Source organism: Leopardus geoffroyi, chromosome E1 (genome assembly GCF_018350155.1).
Source record: "Leopardus geoffroyi isolate Oge1 chromosome E1, O.geoffroyi_Oge1_pat1.0, whole genome shotgun sequence".
NCBI lineage: Eukaryota > Metazoa > Chordata > Mammalia > Carnivora > Felidae > Leopardus > Leopardus geoffroyi.
Window position 1 is genome coordinate 18764064 of NC_059330.1, and position 16475 is coordinate 18780538.

At 54.9% G+C, this 16475-nt stretch overlaps 1 protein-coding gene across 14 annotated transcripts in view; it reads right to left on the reverse strand.

Annotated features, from left to right (window-relative positions):
• KSR1 (kinase suppressor of ras 1) overlaps positions 1–16475 on the reverse strand; it is a 163888-nt gene that overhangs the window by 32393 nt on the left and 115020 nt on the right. For all 14 annotated transcript variants that reach the window (XM_045487986.1, XM_045487989.1, XM_045487982.1 and 11 more), the window contains 5 exons: positions 15876–16023; positions 10893–11352; positions 8710–8714; positions 5973–6033; positions 1519–1602 (listed from right to left, as the gene is read on the reverse strand). In XM_045487986.1, coding sequence (XP_045343942.1) covers positions 1519–1602; positions 5973–6033; positions 8710–8714; positions 10893–11352; positions 15876–16023 — 758 coding nt within the window. The remainder of the gene's footprint in view (positions 1–1518; positions 1603–5972; positions 6034–8709; positions 8715–10892; positions 11353–15875; positions 16024–16475) is intronic.

Below are 16475 nucleotides of genomic sequence, written 5' to 3' on the forward strand. Positions count from 1 at the left end.
AAACAAGAGAGAATCGTAAGGAGGAGAATGTCTGCATTACCCAAGGATCCCAGAGATGCCAGGAGCGGTCCCTCCCGTTGCAGTCCAGCATGGGCCTCATGGTCACACGGCCAGCATGGGCCAGAGTGCAAAGACCTCGACCCTCAGTTTGGTCTTACCTGCCCTACCACATCTCGGGGTTCTCAAGGACTCAACGGGTTAACAGTTAGGGCCCTACCAACCTCACTCTACAATCGTAGGAGAGCGCGGGGCTGAGAGGGCACTCTGTGCCCTCCGCGTGAAAAGCATTACTTAAAAGGGAGCAGGAGGTCCCCAATTTAAAACCAGGAGCCACAGGAGACCTAGGCTGGGGGAAAGCTCTGGCGTCCTCTTGGTGGTCTGGGAGTCATTGGGAAAACACAATTTATCCAACTGACATGCACGAGACCTGTTGCCTCTGGTCTGGCAGGAGCCCAAATGCTTGTACTCCACACGCTAGCTCGGAATCTTGGAGCAAGCCTGGTAGACAAAGAGGCCTGGAATCATCTTCCCAGTTGTAAACATGAGGCCCAGAGAGGGCAAGCATCTTGCCCCAGGTCACAAAGCAATGGAGGGCAGTGATCGGGGAGCAAAGACTCCAGGCCCATCCTCCGTAGGGTGAGGGTAGTTAGACAGTAGAGAACATTCTGCACCCCTCACACTGCTCCCTATCCTTGTCCTTCTGGCCTACCAGAAAGCACAATGGTACGAAACAAGAAAGTGAGATCTGTACACAATCTCCCTTAACTCTCTTCTGTGAATACCACTAGCCATCTCTGTTTTTTCCCACTGCCTGTCCCCTCCTCCCCATCTTGTGTACTAAGGCTAAGGCTAAATTTTGTGTAAGGCTGGGGCGCCTGGGTGGCGCAGTCGGTTAAGCGTCCGACTTCAGCCAGGTCACGATCTCGCGGTCCGTGAGTTCGAGCCCTGCGTCGGGCTCTGGGCTGATGGCTCAGAGCCTGGAGCCTGTTTCCGATTCTGTGGCTCCCTCTCTCTCTGCTCCTCCCCCGTTCATGCTCTGTCTCTCTCTGTCCCAAAAATAAATAAACGTTGAAAAAAATAATAAATAAATAAATAAATAAATAAATAAATAAATAAATAAATTTTGTGTAAGGCTGAACTTCAGAACTCCTTAGAGTTTCCAGAACGGCCTTCCCATTCCTCGCTGATGTTGTGCAAGGTAAAAAGGCCTGGAGTTCTTTCTTCCTGGGTCTCCCTGGTAAACTTCTGCTCATCCTTCAAAGCCCACGTCAAATTTGCCCTTCTTCTGGGAATGTCTTGCTTGATGCTTCCTTAACCTCCCTAGAAAGGGCTGCTCACACCATGGTGTGCCGAATGGGGTCACAAATAGATGTACGAACTCTCAAAGGAGTTCCCTGGAATTCTGACTTAACCTCAGGCCAACAATCGAGTAGTTACTTGCTTGTTACTGGTCTAGTTACTGTTACTAGAGCGTGGGGTTTCCACCCTCTCCCACCGCTCCCACCCTCCGCCCCTCACCTGCAATGCTTGCATTTCACTCCAAACATCATGCTCTTCTGGCACACGTGGCAGACCTGCGACAGCCAAGACTTGGTGGAGAACCTACGAGCGGTGGACACCGGAAAATGTTCACGCGGCTGGGAGACCAGAGCCCGGACAGAACGGGGCCCCGGGGAGACCGGGAGACCGGGTTCTATCCCGGAGCCACTGGAACCCTCTCCCGGGGAGGGCAGGGACGCCCGGGGTCACTGCTCCCCCTGGGCATTCAGATTTCCCAGCCACAAAGTCCTCATGGCCTGACTCGTAAAGCGTGCACGCCAAGCGATTCCAGTCTTAGGAATTTATCCAACAGATACGCCCGCGGGTGTCAAATGATGTGCAGACGAGGTTACTCCCCGCAGCGTATTTGCAGCCGTAAAAGGCTACAAACGGGGGCGTTGTGGGTGGCTCGGCTGGTTGGGTGACTGACTCTCGATTTCAGCTCAGATCGTGATCTCAAGGTTCACGGGATTGAGTCCCGCGTCAGGTTCTGCACGGACCGCGTGGAGCCCGCTTGGGATTCTCTCTCTCTCTCCTCTCTGTCCCTCTCCCACTTGCTCTCTCTCTCAAAATAAATAATAAGCAGCCTTTAAAAAAAAAAAGAAAAAAGACTATAAACAACCTATGCTGTTTAGTGTATCGGCGACTGACTGTGTACAGGCCGGTCCGATCACGCAACGGGACGCCATGAGGCCAGAAAATAAGAAAGCTCTTTTTTGTGCAAATATGGAATGATCTCCAAATTACATTATCAGGGGAAAAAGTACTACATGACCCCATTTATATGAAATTCAAAGACAGGGGCGCCTGAGCGGCTCAGTCGGTTGAGCGTCCGACTTCGGCTCAGGTCATGATCTTGCGGCCAGTGAGTTCAAGCCCCGCATCGGGCTCTGGGCTGACAGCTCAGAGCCTGGAGCCTGTTTCGGATTCTGTGTCTCCCTCTCTCTCTGACCCTCCCCCGTTCATACTGTCTCTCTCTCTGTCTCAAAAATAAATAAACGTTAAAAAAAATTTAAAAAAAAATTCAAATACAGAAAAAGTTACTTATGATGACAAACGAACAGTCGCCTCTGGGTGGTAGTGCTATCAAGGGCCAAAGGTCAATTCTGGGGGGGCTGGAATGCTCTGAATCTTCACCTGTGGTACACATGGGTGTGTGCATATGTAAAAATTTGTGCACTCAGCGCTACGGAAATGATGCCCCCATTAAAAAAAATTTTTTCTTAATATTTATTTTTGAAAGAGATACAGCATGAACGGGGGGGGGGGGGCAGAGAGAGAGAGGGAGACACAGAATCCGTAGCAGGCTCCAGGCTCCGAGCCGGCAGCACAGAGCCCGATGCGGGACTTGAACTCACAAAACAAGATCATATACTGAACCCGAGTTGGACGTTTAACCGACTGAATCACCCAGGCGCCCCCCTTTTTTAAAAAAAATTTCAACGTTTATTTTTGTGTGAGAGAGAGAGAAAGCATGAACAGGGGAGGGGCAGAGAGAGAGCGAGACATAGAATCTGAAGACACCTCCATTTTGAAAAGAAAAAAAAAGCAAAGGGTAGAACAGTGTCAATAATATACGTAGTATTTGGTGAAAACAGAAAAAGGAGGCCAAAAAACATACATATGTATTTGCTTGTATAAAAATTATCTCCAACTGCCCAGATCTGCCTACAGGGGGACCTAGAAGGCTGGGGATAGCAGGAGAGGACTGTGTACATAGCCGCCCTTCTCTACCTCTTGAATTCTGAATGTGTTTCAATCTAAAGTAAATCAAAACTTAAAAAATTTAAAACCCACAAAAGATAGACTGGAAGGATGGATGGGGGTTGAGCGGGTGGTGTCCTCCGGAGAAAGTCTAAGGCGGTCCACAGGGTGGGGAGGCCTAAGGGCGGAAAGAAGTCACTTTTTTTTTTGAAGGATTTTTCAAAGCGTGGAGTATCATAGGAGCAACAGAACAAACAGCAACAGTATTTGGGGAAGGGTTTGTAATGCATCCATAAAACATGAGCTCACTCAATTCTTACAACTACCCGTGGGGAGTTAGGCGGGTCTGAGATTCTCAGTACACAGGCAAGGGAACCAGAAAGGTCAGGGGACTTTCCCGAGGCCACACACTGGAAGCTACGCGGCAGGGTCTGGACCCCAGGGGCCTCCACATAGAGTGTGAGGGCTCCTCTGAGAGACCACGAGGGCAGAGCAGGAGAGAAAGAGCATGGGCTTTAGGGTCAGGCTGCACAGGTGACTCCTACCACCTATGGGCTGTGGGATGCCTCAGGGCCTTTGCAAATGCGGCCAACATGCACACCTCCTCCCAGGGACCTGGGGAGATCACATATGCGAATGCATAGTGCCCAGAGGGTTACAGTCTCCACCCAGACAAGATGGGTGCTTTCAGGGACTAGAACAAAGGCACCCGTGTGCTTGAAGGGCCTTTTTTTTTTTTTTTTAAGTTTTTTTTTTAATTTATTTTGAGAGAGACAGAATCCCAAGCGGGCTCCATCTGCACTGTCAGCATACAGCCCAACATGGGGCTTGAACTCACGAACTGTGAGACCATGGCCTGAGCTGAAATCGAGAGTCAGATGCTTAACGGACTGAGCCACCCAGGTGCCCCCCTACCCCCTGAAGTGCCTTTTAGGGAGCCCTGATCCTGCCTCCCTGGGATCCACATACTCTCTCTGGGCTTTAATCTCCTCTCATGCCAAAAGCAGGGATTAGGGAGCAGCTCAGTGGTATCTGAGACGACCTCCACCAGGGAAATCATGAAAACAGGGCAAAATGGTGGTGAGGTCCGGGCCCGAGAAGAGACAAGTGCTAGGAAGGGGTGTGCGGCGTGGGGTAAAAGCCTTCCCAGACCAGGGAAGAGCCACAGACAGCTTCCCCCTCCCCCCACAGGATTAGACCAAAACACTTTAGATCTTCTTAGAGAGACCTGGAACACGGGTTTAAAAAAACCCAGAAGGTGGGGCAGTGACGTCACCAGGGTGGGGCAGCCTGGCAATATGAGACAAGGGGACTGCTGCTGCCCTAGCTGGAGGGCAGCTTCTGCTGCCCCAGGTGGAAGGAAGCGGCAGCCCGGGAAACACTCAGGGGTGAGCTGACACAGCCCACATCCTCTGTGAAGGCAGGTGCGCCCAAGACAAAAAAGAAACAGCTGATCCCGGCGTGCCCCAGATCCTGGCCGACACGGGCCCCTCTCGGGCTAAGGCCTGTGCTTGTCCACCAAGTGCTCCCCGGTGCCGGACACGTGAAACCCAGGTGCACATCACCCCACTGTATCCTCATCACAGGACGGGGAGGAAGTCTTGTTTGCGGGGGCGGGGGGAAACTGAGGCTCAGAGAGATTACTGGCGTGCAACCCACGGAGGCAGAATGGGTAGGGTTCTCGTCCTGTGCTGAGCGGCTCTCTCACATCCTGGGAGCCTTGGGTACAGACGAGGGAGGCCCTGGGACCTGCACTCGAAGGGCTTGTCCCGACTGTCAGCCAGGCCCTCTCGTCGGCGGTACTCTAGCGCCTGGGGATCAGCCCTGACGAGTCTCCGGGTGTCTGGGTGCCATCCAGGGGACACGATCCCTATCTTACTGGCAGCACGACCTCAGGCAAATTGCTCAGGCCCTCGGAGCCACAGCCGGGTCTCCACCTCTGGGCAAGAGTTCCAGGCTGGCCTCCCAGGCTGGACGGTAGCTCACACTCCTGGGGGAGATGAGAGGCTCTGCGAAGTTGCAAAGCTCTCAACAAGCATGCCCTGCTGTGCTCACGGCAGGCTTTCGCAAGGGACGGCCAGAGCGCAGGCATCCCGAGGCACCGTTCTGCTGGTTGTCTGGGCTGGGGAGATGCCGTGCACACCTACTGTTGGTGCCACACACCAGCTCCACGAGTATTGAGGCCAGGCCTTCCGGCCAGGCCACGTCACGGGCCCATCTCAGCCTATGCCAGCTCACACCAGCGCCAGCGCAACTAGGAGTTGTGAGAAATCCAGACTGCTAAGCAGAGAACTTTAGGGATGGGGCCTGGGGTTTGGAGCTTCAAAGCTCCACGGGCTCTGATGTGTGGCCGGGTGTGGGCCCGACGCGATCCAGTGCCGGACCCGCAGGAAGCTCTCGGCTCCTCCTCCGGGAGACTGTGAGCCTGTTTCTCCTGGGACCTGTGTTCTCCCTCAGCAGGGTAAGGAAGAGACACATGGAGGGCTAGGGGAGGACCCACAAGTCCATACGACCGCTGGTGACAGGCAGGGCTTCCAGGTGGGTGCAGGGCTATGTTCACAGAGGTGATGGACAGACCAGAGGCAAAGAGTCCCTGAGAAACAGGGATCAGGACAGACCACCACCCCCCCCCCCACCTGCAATGAGGAGCAACCCTTAGTGGGGGCACTGGTACATGCAGGTCTCAGCCCAGCTGTGCCCCATCCCTGTTCCAGACTGGCTGGACCTACCTGTGAGTCACTGACAGCCCGATGTCCCTTCGTACCATCTGTGGGGATCCGTACGGGAGATCTGCAGGGAAAGAGGCCAGGTCGAGCAGGCTGAGGAAGCTTGTGCCTAGGACCTTCTAGATCAGAGATCACAGGCCGGGTGGGTGCGGGGACTCACTGAATAGTAGGTAAATGTTTCCCTGAACGTTCAAAACAAGGACAGGCCAGGTAGACCAGGGCAGCGTGGTGACCCTCATGCCCGGCCTTCTTCTCCTACGAACGTTGCTGCCTGGCCCCCACAGATGGTTCAGAAACCACCGCCGTGTGGCTTCTGGCTGCAGTGGAAGGCAGGCTTGAAGGGAGGGCTGCAGGCAGAGCAAAGCTGAGGACAGAAGTCTCCGCCTACACCCCGTCCCACAAGAATCCACAGGTCACTGGCTTGCAAGGGCTTACTTCTGGTCACTTCCTATTTAGTGGGTAGGAGCTGTGCGGCCCTTGGCAGAGGATTTGAGACTGGTTAGCTATACAGCACATCTGGTACCCTTCCAGCCAGAAGCACCTGGAGACTTCTGCTCTGAGGACCACCAGTGCCTGATCTTGGCGGGTAGAGCAAGGACGATGTGGAGTTTTACCATGCCTCCAGGTGGCCCAGCCCCACCAGCCGCTGGGGAAGTCTCAGGCAACGAGCCCTGAGATGAGCATTCTGTCTGCCTTCCCACGGGGCACCCTGGGCTCTCCCTGTCCTAATCCTGGGCTTCCCCATCAGAATAGCATCCTTCCAGTGTTTACAGCATTACAGGTTGGGCATCAAGGAGCAGCAGGAAGCAATCACTCCATCCACAGGCAGCCCATGTGTCCCACTGCCCTCCTGCCCCTCCTCCACCTGTGCACCCCCTCTCCTCCCCTCCCCCACCCCCTCCCGCTTCTGCCCCCCTCCACCTGTGCATCCCCTCCCCCACCTGGCACCCCTCCCCTCCCCCACCCCCTCCTGCTTCTGTCCCCCCTCCACCTGTGCACCCCCCTCCTGCCCCTCCTCCACCTGTGCACCCCTTCCCCTCCCCCCTCCCACTTCTGCCCCTCCTAAGCGCTGCCTATCTCCTCCTGGGGGTGGTTCCCAGAGACCATGGATGGGCTTCAGGGGTTCTGGGAATCCTCTGGACTGGTAAGCAGAACTTTGTGGGCTTTTCCCTGGAAAGAAGGTCTAAACTTTTATCCAGTTATCAACAGGAACCATACCCCAGAAAGGTCAGGAACATGGCGCTTGAGGGATCTCTACCTGTCTCCTGTCCTTCGAGTCAGCAACATCCCTGCACCCCCTGTCCCCATGTGCTGGCCCGGCACACACCTCCTCCTCCCACACCAAGGGGAGTTTGATCAGGACCAAAAAGCCCTTTCCTGCTCCCTGATGATTCAGGAACCCACCATCACACCCCTCAGGGCTCTCTCTGGCACACCTGCCCTGGGGCTGACTTGTCCCAACTCCCTTCTGGGATCCCCTTCACTGTGAGCAGCCAAGGCCATCAAAGCATATGGGTCTAACAGGGGTTAGGCCGCCAACCTAAGAGAAACAGACTATGGAAAAATGAGATTTCAACCATGTATCTCTGAACACAACCCATGACCGACTTGTAATGAGCTGCGGTCGTAGGATAGGAGGGAGGGGAGACAGCACACGAGCTAGGCATCGACCGCCCCTGATCCAGACAAAATACTCACCCTGAAGACCCTGCTCTGCCTCTGGCAAGCTGGGCAGGCAGTCTCCCTGCCGCGGTCCCTGCACTACAACAGCAGCCAGGAGGATGACAGGACCAGGCTGCCCTAGGGATGCAGGGGCTGGATTCTCCTCCAAGGTTCCGGGAGGGGCCCTGAAGTCTGCACCCGTGCCCTGGGGAAGGCGCCTCACTCCTTGCTCACCCCATGCCTCCCTGGTGGTCCCGCGGCCAGCTTCATCTTGGTGTAGCTGTGGCCTGCTACCCCTGCCTCATCACTAAGGCCCTGCTGACAGCTTCATCACTCTGCTTCGCCAGCTCAGGACGAAAGTAAGCTGCTATTTTGCTCAGGCAAGACCCAGACGTCTCTGCATTTCCACTGTGCCAATTAAAAGACTCCGGAGGCATGGCTGGTGCCCTCTGCTCTGACTCAGGAGAGAAGCCCTACAGCACAGCCATGTGCAAGGACCTGCTCCCACCCTGCAGGTGGAGGGGCAGGAAAAGCGATCTGGGGCTGCCCGGGCTTCTTCCTCCCCTCCCAAAGGGGCATTTCTATCCGCACCCCCCAATCTCTCGGGGCTGCATTCAGAGCCAAGCCACATTATTGCCCCTGGGGTTATTCCTCTCCCAAAGTGGGGGGTCCCCTGACATCAGCTGGGTTCTGAGGACGGCTAACATCCACTTGCTACCAGACAGATGGCATGTCTCTCTGGGCTACCAAAGCGGCTCAGCAGACAAGGCTCCCTGCCAGAGGTCACCTGTGGGGATGGCAGGGTGCAGATGGGGCCTGAGGACGAACTGCCCACAGCCCATGGCAACGTCAAGGTCCCTGCTTAGCAGAGAGCAGCTCCTGGCTGAGACCACCTTGCAACATCCTAAGGCCACCTGTCCTAGAGCTATTTCCTGGGGTGGTTCCCAGCACCTCTGCTTCTGGGTGGTGGAAAGGCTGACTGGACTGAGAGAGGGTCAAAGAAATCCACCCCTGACGGGGACAGCAGCACAAACACGACTCCCGGGTGGCAGAGGGGACGAAAATGAATCACTCTTACCAAACCTGTAGGAGACAAAAAAGAGAAAAAGTGGGATGATGTCACCGTGCTAGCTCAGTGTGTTCCCCAGAACGTCACTCACTGGGAGGGAGCGGGCAACGCCCTCAGGTAAGGACATTGAGCCCCTGGGGCATGGGGCCAGACTATGGGCACGGTTCCTCGATGGGAAGGGCTAGAAGTGCCCTCCCTGGGCCCCCCTGTGGGCACAGAAGTTACTCCTGCATCCCACGCTGCACGCTCTTGTCTATCAGCTTATCTACGCCTCGCCAGCCACGTAGCACCGTATGGTATGCTCCGTTTCACAACTGAGGAAACAGGCTCACGGTCTCTGAGGTCACCTCCCGCAAGCGGGGACACCTCGGGTGTCCAGAGCCCCGCAGGGAGGGGTGCTCAGGGTCTAGGCAGGAGAAGGGGAAGTGGCTGGAGTAGGAGGGCGAGGAGAACAGAAAGGGGTCCCCAAGGAGGGCCAGGTGGAACGTGTCCTGAGCAAGCTCGTCCCAGGGGGCTGCCGCTGGCCCAGCGACAAAGAAAGCTGGGGAAGACGCAGGCCACCCGGGCCGCCCTATGGGCTTCGCTGAGTGTCCACAGTGCTAGTTCTAGCGGCTCTGTGTGGACTCGACTCAGAATCCCAGGGTGACGCCCAGCTCACCAGCTATGGGATGTGAGTGGCGCCATCTGCCTGAGGCTCCGTTCTGTGCCCAGAGCCCTCCGGATGCTCCTCTCAGGGGAAAATGAGACACAGATGCACTGGGTTTACCCACCGAGATGCCCTCTGATGACCCACTTCCATGTGTCCACATGGTAATCATACCGGGCTCTTTGGGAGAAGAGGATCCAGAAGGGGCGGAAGGCTGCAGTCCCTTCTGGGGAGGGGGCAGGGGACCAGGCCCCAGCAGGATGGGCTGACCGGGGGTGTCTGGGTGAGTCACAGCATGCATTCTTCTCGTTGGGTGACATACCCAAAACCATCAGAGATGTCCAGGGCCCATCCCATAAGGGACCCAAGACAGCCTTCACTGGACAGGGGGAGCCAGCCCACCCAAGACCAGAAAAGGAGAGCATATGTCAGAAAAAAAAGCCTGGACTCAGAGGTACAGGAAGGTAGGAGGCACCCAGAGAAAGCTCCCTCCTTCCCCTCTGCCCCGCCCACAAGGGTACACTGACAAGGGCAATTTTTGCAATAGCCAAACTGACAATGACCTGAAGGTCGTCCTTCAGGAGGGGAGGAGTTAAACTATACAATGAAATGATATGAAAAAGTTAAAAAGATGAGGGAGCTTGAATAATTATAGGTATACGCAAAAGCGATAACCTGGTTAGCTCTGAAAGGGGAATGGGGGTGGCCAAGGAAAAATGGTGGGGGTAACTTCACACTGTCTACCCTACAGTGACAAACATGTGCTACAAAGCGTCTGCATCTTGGACCACGCGACACTTAGTACCTATTTAAGTATATAAATTAAGAAAATTTTTTACAGAAAGAGTAAAGTACTTTAAGATGTGGGGATGTGACATTCTCAGAGATAAGAAGTTAAAAAAAAAACTAGGTTATAGAACAGAGCACACAGTATTTGATAATCATCAGAGATTTCAGCCAGATATTCTAGTTCTCTCCATCTGGGCACATGGGAGAATTGACATTGCTTGGTTGCTTTGTTTGAGTAGGGTCACAAATGGTGAGTGGAACTTGTAGGAAAAGAGTGTTTAACTGTTAGTGTTTAACATGTAAAAGTCTTTCTTCCTCTGCCCTAGTGGAATGTTCCAGACAATGATCCAGAAAGTGGCTGTTCTGTCAGCCTGGGATCTAGAATGAGGCCAACCCATGATGGACAGGTAGCATAAGCAAGAAAGAAATCTTTGTTGTTTTAAGATGTACAGAGCTAGGGGCTATTTGTTACTGCAGGATAACCCGGTCTATCCTGACTGATACATGGCACAGTGTGTGTGTGTGTGTGTGTGTGTGTGTGTGTGTGTGTGCGCGCGCGCGCGTGCGCGTCCGTCCATATCCAGAAGGAACCTAGCAGGATTCAGTCCCCACTGTTAACGTAGCCTGGAGAGTGGACTTTGCACGCTTCCATGTTGATTTTATTTGTCCTTTTAAAATAAAGCCTGTGTTACCTTTGTAACAAGAAAGCCGTAGGCAGAACTGGCAAACTGAGCCCCAGCCTGGCAGGAACACTCACCTCATTGAGGAGACCTCGTCAATGCGGTTCCCCAGCTGAGACTCATGGGACTTGCTCCGGGTGAGCGTGGGGAAGCTGGGCAGCAGCTGAAAGACCTTGCGGCTGGGCGGGGGCGGCGTCCGCGGTGGCTTCAGCTTGGTGTGCCTTCGCAGCTGGGGCGTGGTCGGTGGGGTGATGAAGCTGTGCAGGGCGCGGGGGGTCAGCCGGCCGCTGGCGTGCAGGGGGATACAGGTGTCCGCGAGGCCCTCGCAGGGGCCTGGGGTCGGGGAGTCCGAGGTGGGCAGAGCCGACACGGAGATGGAGCGTGGGCCCTGGGCACCGCTGCCCATTCTGCCCAGCTGGGTGCTCCCTGGGGGCCAGGGCGGGCCGGCTGGCGGGAGGGTGTCCGCGGAAGGCCCCGAGCCACTTTCCCGCCGGGCGTCCAATGAACTCCAGCCTGAGTCATCTTTGTGCTCCCCTCCTGTGGGCCAAGAAGTCGAGTCACAGATGACTGGAGCTAGAGAGATTTACAGGTGAGGTGGCCAGGGCCCAGAGAGGGTAACACCTCGTCCAATGCTGCACAGTTCCTTACCAGAAGGCTTCAGCTACCAGCCTTCGTAAAGGCCTTCTCATGCACACGTGTCATTGCCCGTGTTATCTGTGACTCCAGGGCACCAGCACAGATGTCACTGTCCCCATTTTATAGAGGGGAGATGAGGCCCAGAGAGAGAATGGCTTGTCCAGGGTTCTTGCTGGCAAGTCTGTGGGGAGTAAGCCAGGACACCCAACCCAAAAATGGGTGACCTCAGAGAGGGAAGTGGTAACTGATCTTTAAGAGTCAGGAAAGGGAAGCTGGGATGTGGGAAAGGGATAACTCCATGTCAAGTAAATTCAGGGGCGCCTGGGTGGCTTAGTTGATTAAGCGTCTGATTTCGGCTCAGCTCATGATGTCACAGTCCGTGGGTTCGAGCTCTGTGTCGGGCTCTGTGCTGACAGCTCAGAACCCGGGGTCTGGTTCAGATTCTGTGTCTCCCTCTCTCTCTGCCCCTCCATAGCTCACACTCTGTCTCTCTCTCAAAAATAAAATACTAAACATTAAAAAATTTTTTAAAGAAAAAAAAAATTCAAACATCAGGAAAGGGGTGTCCCAACCTTCACTAGTAATCTTCCCTGGGAATTTGCTGGGAAAGAGATCCAATGAGGAAAGGGTCAACAGCCACTTCTTTCTGAGAGGCTGTCCTTTTGGCCGCCCACACTGTTGGCCCCGGAGACCTTGGGGCTCTGTGCCGTTCCAGCTCAACGGCACAGTCTGTCTGTTCGTTCAAGCACAGGCTGGACGTCAAGGCATGAAAAAGACATTCACTGTGCTTGAAGGGTCCCAAGAGGGGACAGCAGTGTGCTGAGACAGAGCTGTCTGGGCACTGAGGGAATATGAACAGCCTCTAAACAGCCCGGAGGGCTTCCCAGAGGAGGAGGAGCCTGGGCTGAGCCAGCTAGAGAAGAAGGGGAAGCAGGTGTACTGGGCAGAGGGAACAGCACATGCAAAGGCAGGGAACACACGGCCTTTGGGAACTACAGAGTTCCCTGTGCCTTGAGAGGTCAGGACAAGCCAGGGAGAAGCAAGAGATGAGGTCAGAGGGTCAGTCCCCCCCGGAGCCAGCTCAGGAGGGGTCTCGGAGGGCTCGCTAAGGACTCTAGGTTTGTGCTTACAGGGGATGAGGAGACTCCAGAGGGTTGGGGGCAGAGAGAAAGGAGCCCATAATCAGACACCCTGCTGCGGGGAAGGAAAAGACACCTGCCTCCAGTGAGTGGAAAGTACAGGAAGGCAGATTTTGACTCCAGACAAAATGAACTTCCACACTGGAGTTATTCTACTTTGCGCTTTGTACCCTGACTCAGGCAGGGCCACGTGAGGCCGCGGAGATTCAGAGAGGCCACACGCACTGCCGAGGTCAGGCAGCCCTCGATCCCGCCCGCAGCACTAGGCCTCCTCCCACGAGGCCGTCCATTCTGAATAACCTACAAATCCGGCCCAGCCTTGCGAGGTAAAGAGCTCTCGGTCATCAGAGGTGGCCAAGCCCATGCGGCCATTTATCTGGCACAGTGGAGGGAAGCGACCTTCGAGACTCTCAGGGTTTCTTGTACATTCCCTCCGTCTTCAAGGACCCTTCCTCCTACCTTACTACATGGTGACTTTCTCTTCATGAATCAACTCGGCAGAGTGAGATACTCGGCCTGTGTGCTCCTTGTGTTTGCTCCCGGAGAACCGCAGCCACGACTTACACTGTAACTTACACAGTGGCCTACGGGAGGCGCTGGCATGCCTGTCACTGAAGGGATGAAAAAATGGCCAAGTCCGCCACCCAAGGAAACAAGCCCCAAATTCTTCAGTTTGCCATTTTTTAAATAATTTTTTTTTTTTAACTTTTTAACTTATTTTTTTGAGAGAGAGCGGGAGCGGGGTAGGGGCAGAGAGAGGGAGACAGAGGATCCGAAGTGGGCCCTGCACAGACAGGCTGAGAACAGCAAGCCTGATGCGGGGCTGGAACTCACAGACCGCAAGATCATGACCGGAGCCAAAGTCTGATGTTCAACTGACTGAGCCACCCAGGCACCACCGCCCTTTTTCTTTTTTTTAATGTGAGAGAGAGAGGGGGTGGGGGGAGAGGAACAGAGGAAATCAAAGAGAGAATCTTAAGCAGGCTGCATGCTCGGCATGGAGCCCGACATGGGGCTTGATCCCATGACCCTGGGATCATGACCTGAGCCGCAAGTAAGAGTTGGATGCTCAACTGACCATCCAGGTGGTCCTAATTTACCCATTTTTAATCACCGCTGCTTTGAGCCAGCTCAGGGATGGCAAATGGGTCTTGATATGCATGCCAACGCCAGTTAACCAGCAGTGGCTCTTGAGAAGGACTCCGGAGTCACTCAGCAGGAAGAACCTGGGTGTGATTAGCAATGTGAGCTACAGACGAAGGATAGGAAGTATCAGCAGGAATGATCTCCCCTGTTCATCAGCCTCTGGCACAGAGAACCATCCTTCACTCACCTTTCTTAAGACCAGTGACCACAAGGCAAGTGGCTTCAACATTTTCTCGGACTCCTCGAGCCTCATACTGAAAAGAACACTAATATATGCCAGGCTCTGGTCTAAGCACTCGACCTTAACTCAGTTCCTCCTCACAACGCTATGAGAGAATGTTGTTATTACCTCCATTGTACAGATGAGGAAACTGAGGCACAGTGGGGTTAAGAAACAGACCAAGGTCCCACGGATTCTAAGAGTGCTGAGCCCAGGCAGGCAGAATCCACAGTCCACCTTTATGGCAGCTAGACTGCTCTAGGTGCAATCAAGACTGATCGCATGATCTGAGACACTGGGCAATCGTGGTATCCACCTAGGCCCCAGAAGATTCCCTGGAGGTTTGGCCACCACTGGGCAGACCCACTGGGGTGAGGTGTGGCCAGGACCCTCTTGGGGACGTAGGGGTACCACAGCTGAAACCAGACGAGAAGGACACGGAAAAGACCCCCTCCTCCCCATAGGCCTCCTCCGGGGCATGGTAGAAAAACCACCCTCTGAGGAAGAAACCCGAGTTCGAAGCCCAGCCCTGCTGCGTGCCAGCTGTGGGACCCTGGACAATTCACCCAATGCTTCCGATGGTCTAGCTACAACAGGCACTTACCACCACCGCTGAGAAGGGTGTCGCCACATACACATCAAGCGCCTGACTTAATAAATTTAGTGCCTGATGAGTCAGTGGTCTCCCTATCTTGGCACCCAGGACGGGCAGACAGGAACCTTCCTAATACAAATGGGTCACCATCCCTCAACGGCTGGTGCCTCCACAGTTCCTTACCATTTGGGCACAGGGAGGGAAGGCTGACGAGTCACCCCACAGTCCCAGCTTGGGTACCAAGTTGTTCTACATTTCCGCAACGCGGAAACAACCCTGCTGCCAACAAAGACTGAGGCTGGAATTCTGGCTCTGCCACCGACTGCTGTGTGTCCGTGGCTAAGCCTTTGCCTTCTCTGGGCTCAGTCCCCTCTGTGAGTGGGGACGCGAACGCAGGCTACGTCGCTCTCACGTTTATTCTTTGGCACGTGCTGGGAGGCCTGGTACGTGGAGGTCTTCTGAACCGAGTGAAGCTCTCCACGCTAGGCTCTGTGTCAGAGGAGGACTCGGTATAATGGGGCCGAGACAGAAATCAAGCCCAATCCCCTCTGGGAGGGGAAAAAAAAAAAAATCGAGCAGACTATAAACTTCAGTACCTTCCTTGAGCCTCAGGGAGCCAGAAATAAGACAGGTGGCTCCGACAATTAAAAACGGGGCTAATTCCATTCATTAGGCTCACTTTAAAGCCTTATGGTGTGGTAGTGAGCATGTTAAGTAACAGTGTTTGAAGTTGTTTCCAAGGCAAGATTTAGAAAGCCCGCAAATAACTCTCAAGGAACTCATCGTAATACCAGGATTACCCACTTTGCCTGGAGTGGCCACGTCCACACTCACAGCTGAAACACCATAGTTTCTCTCATCTGAGCACGCAGCCCCGCAGCCAACGGGGGCAGGAGAAGGCAGGGGGCAGGCTGGGGGTGAGCTCGGGGTGCCGAGGGGGCTGGAATGCAGGGAGCCACTGGGGGTTCCGAGCCCAACAGACGTGCTCAGGAGAGGGAAAATCGCACAGGGCTCACCCAGCGGACCAGTGTGGGGTCTCTAACGATGTGCAAAAGCTTCCCTGGGTTCATACTAGGCTGAGCAGTAGGGATGCAAACCCTCTATCTCAGGTCAGGCCAAGCACACACTCTCTGTCTGGCCTTTCCAAGTTGCCTCAGAAACCCTGGGCCACGCTCGCCCCACCCCCATCACTGGCCTCAGCAAAGGCAGGGGCCCCGGGGAACCAGGACAGGCCTGGGGAGGGAAGGCTGGCGTTCAAGCCCAGGCAGAGGGACAGGGAGCCGACAGGGCTGGCCTTAGCACCGGGGAGGCCGGTCCTACCTACCCAGACCTGTCACTTTCCGCAGGCAGGCGAGGGCGTACTGCAGGCGGCCACACTCCTCGGCGTTGGCCCCGTAGCGCCGCAGCGTCTCCTTCACCTTGACCTCGTTCATGTCCAGCAGGGCATCCAGTGTGAGCTCGCTGAGGATCTCCTGAGAAAGCACAGAAAAGACGGGCAGAGAGCCGGTGAGCAGTCAGGCCAGCCCTGGAGCCCTCTTCATCCTCCCCGTGGCCAGGGCTGGGCTCCCCTGCTGAGTGGCAGGGGCCAGGTGCTGGCGGGTCCGCCTCCCAGAAGCCTCCACTTGTCAGAGGACACGGGCAGCCAGCTCTCACCCCCACCCCCAGGGCTACCAGAGACAGCAGCTGAGGTAGACCAAAAGCTTCAGGGCCAGGGTGGGGGAAGGAAGAAAAAAACCCAGAAAAGTTACGATGAGGGCATGGTGCCCGCCTGTTTCTTTTTATTTCTCTGCACAGGAGAATGATGAATCATGACAACTTTTTAGAATGATAAGAACTTCAGATAAAGAAGGCCCTTTACAATTCTGCTAATCTGAATTAGACAAGACAGATTTCAAATGAAATTGGCTTAACAAGAGAAGGATGA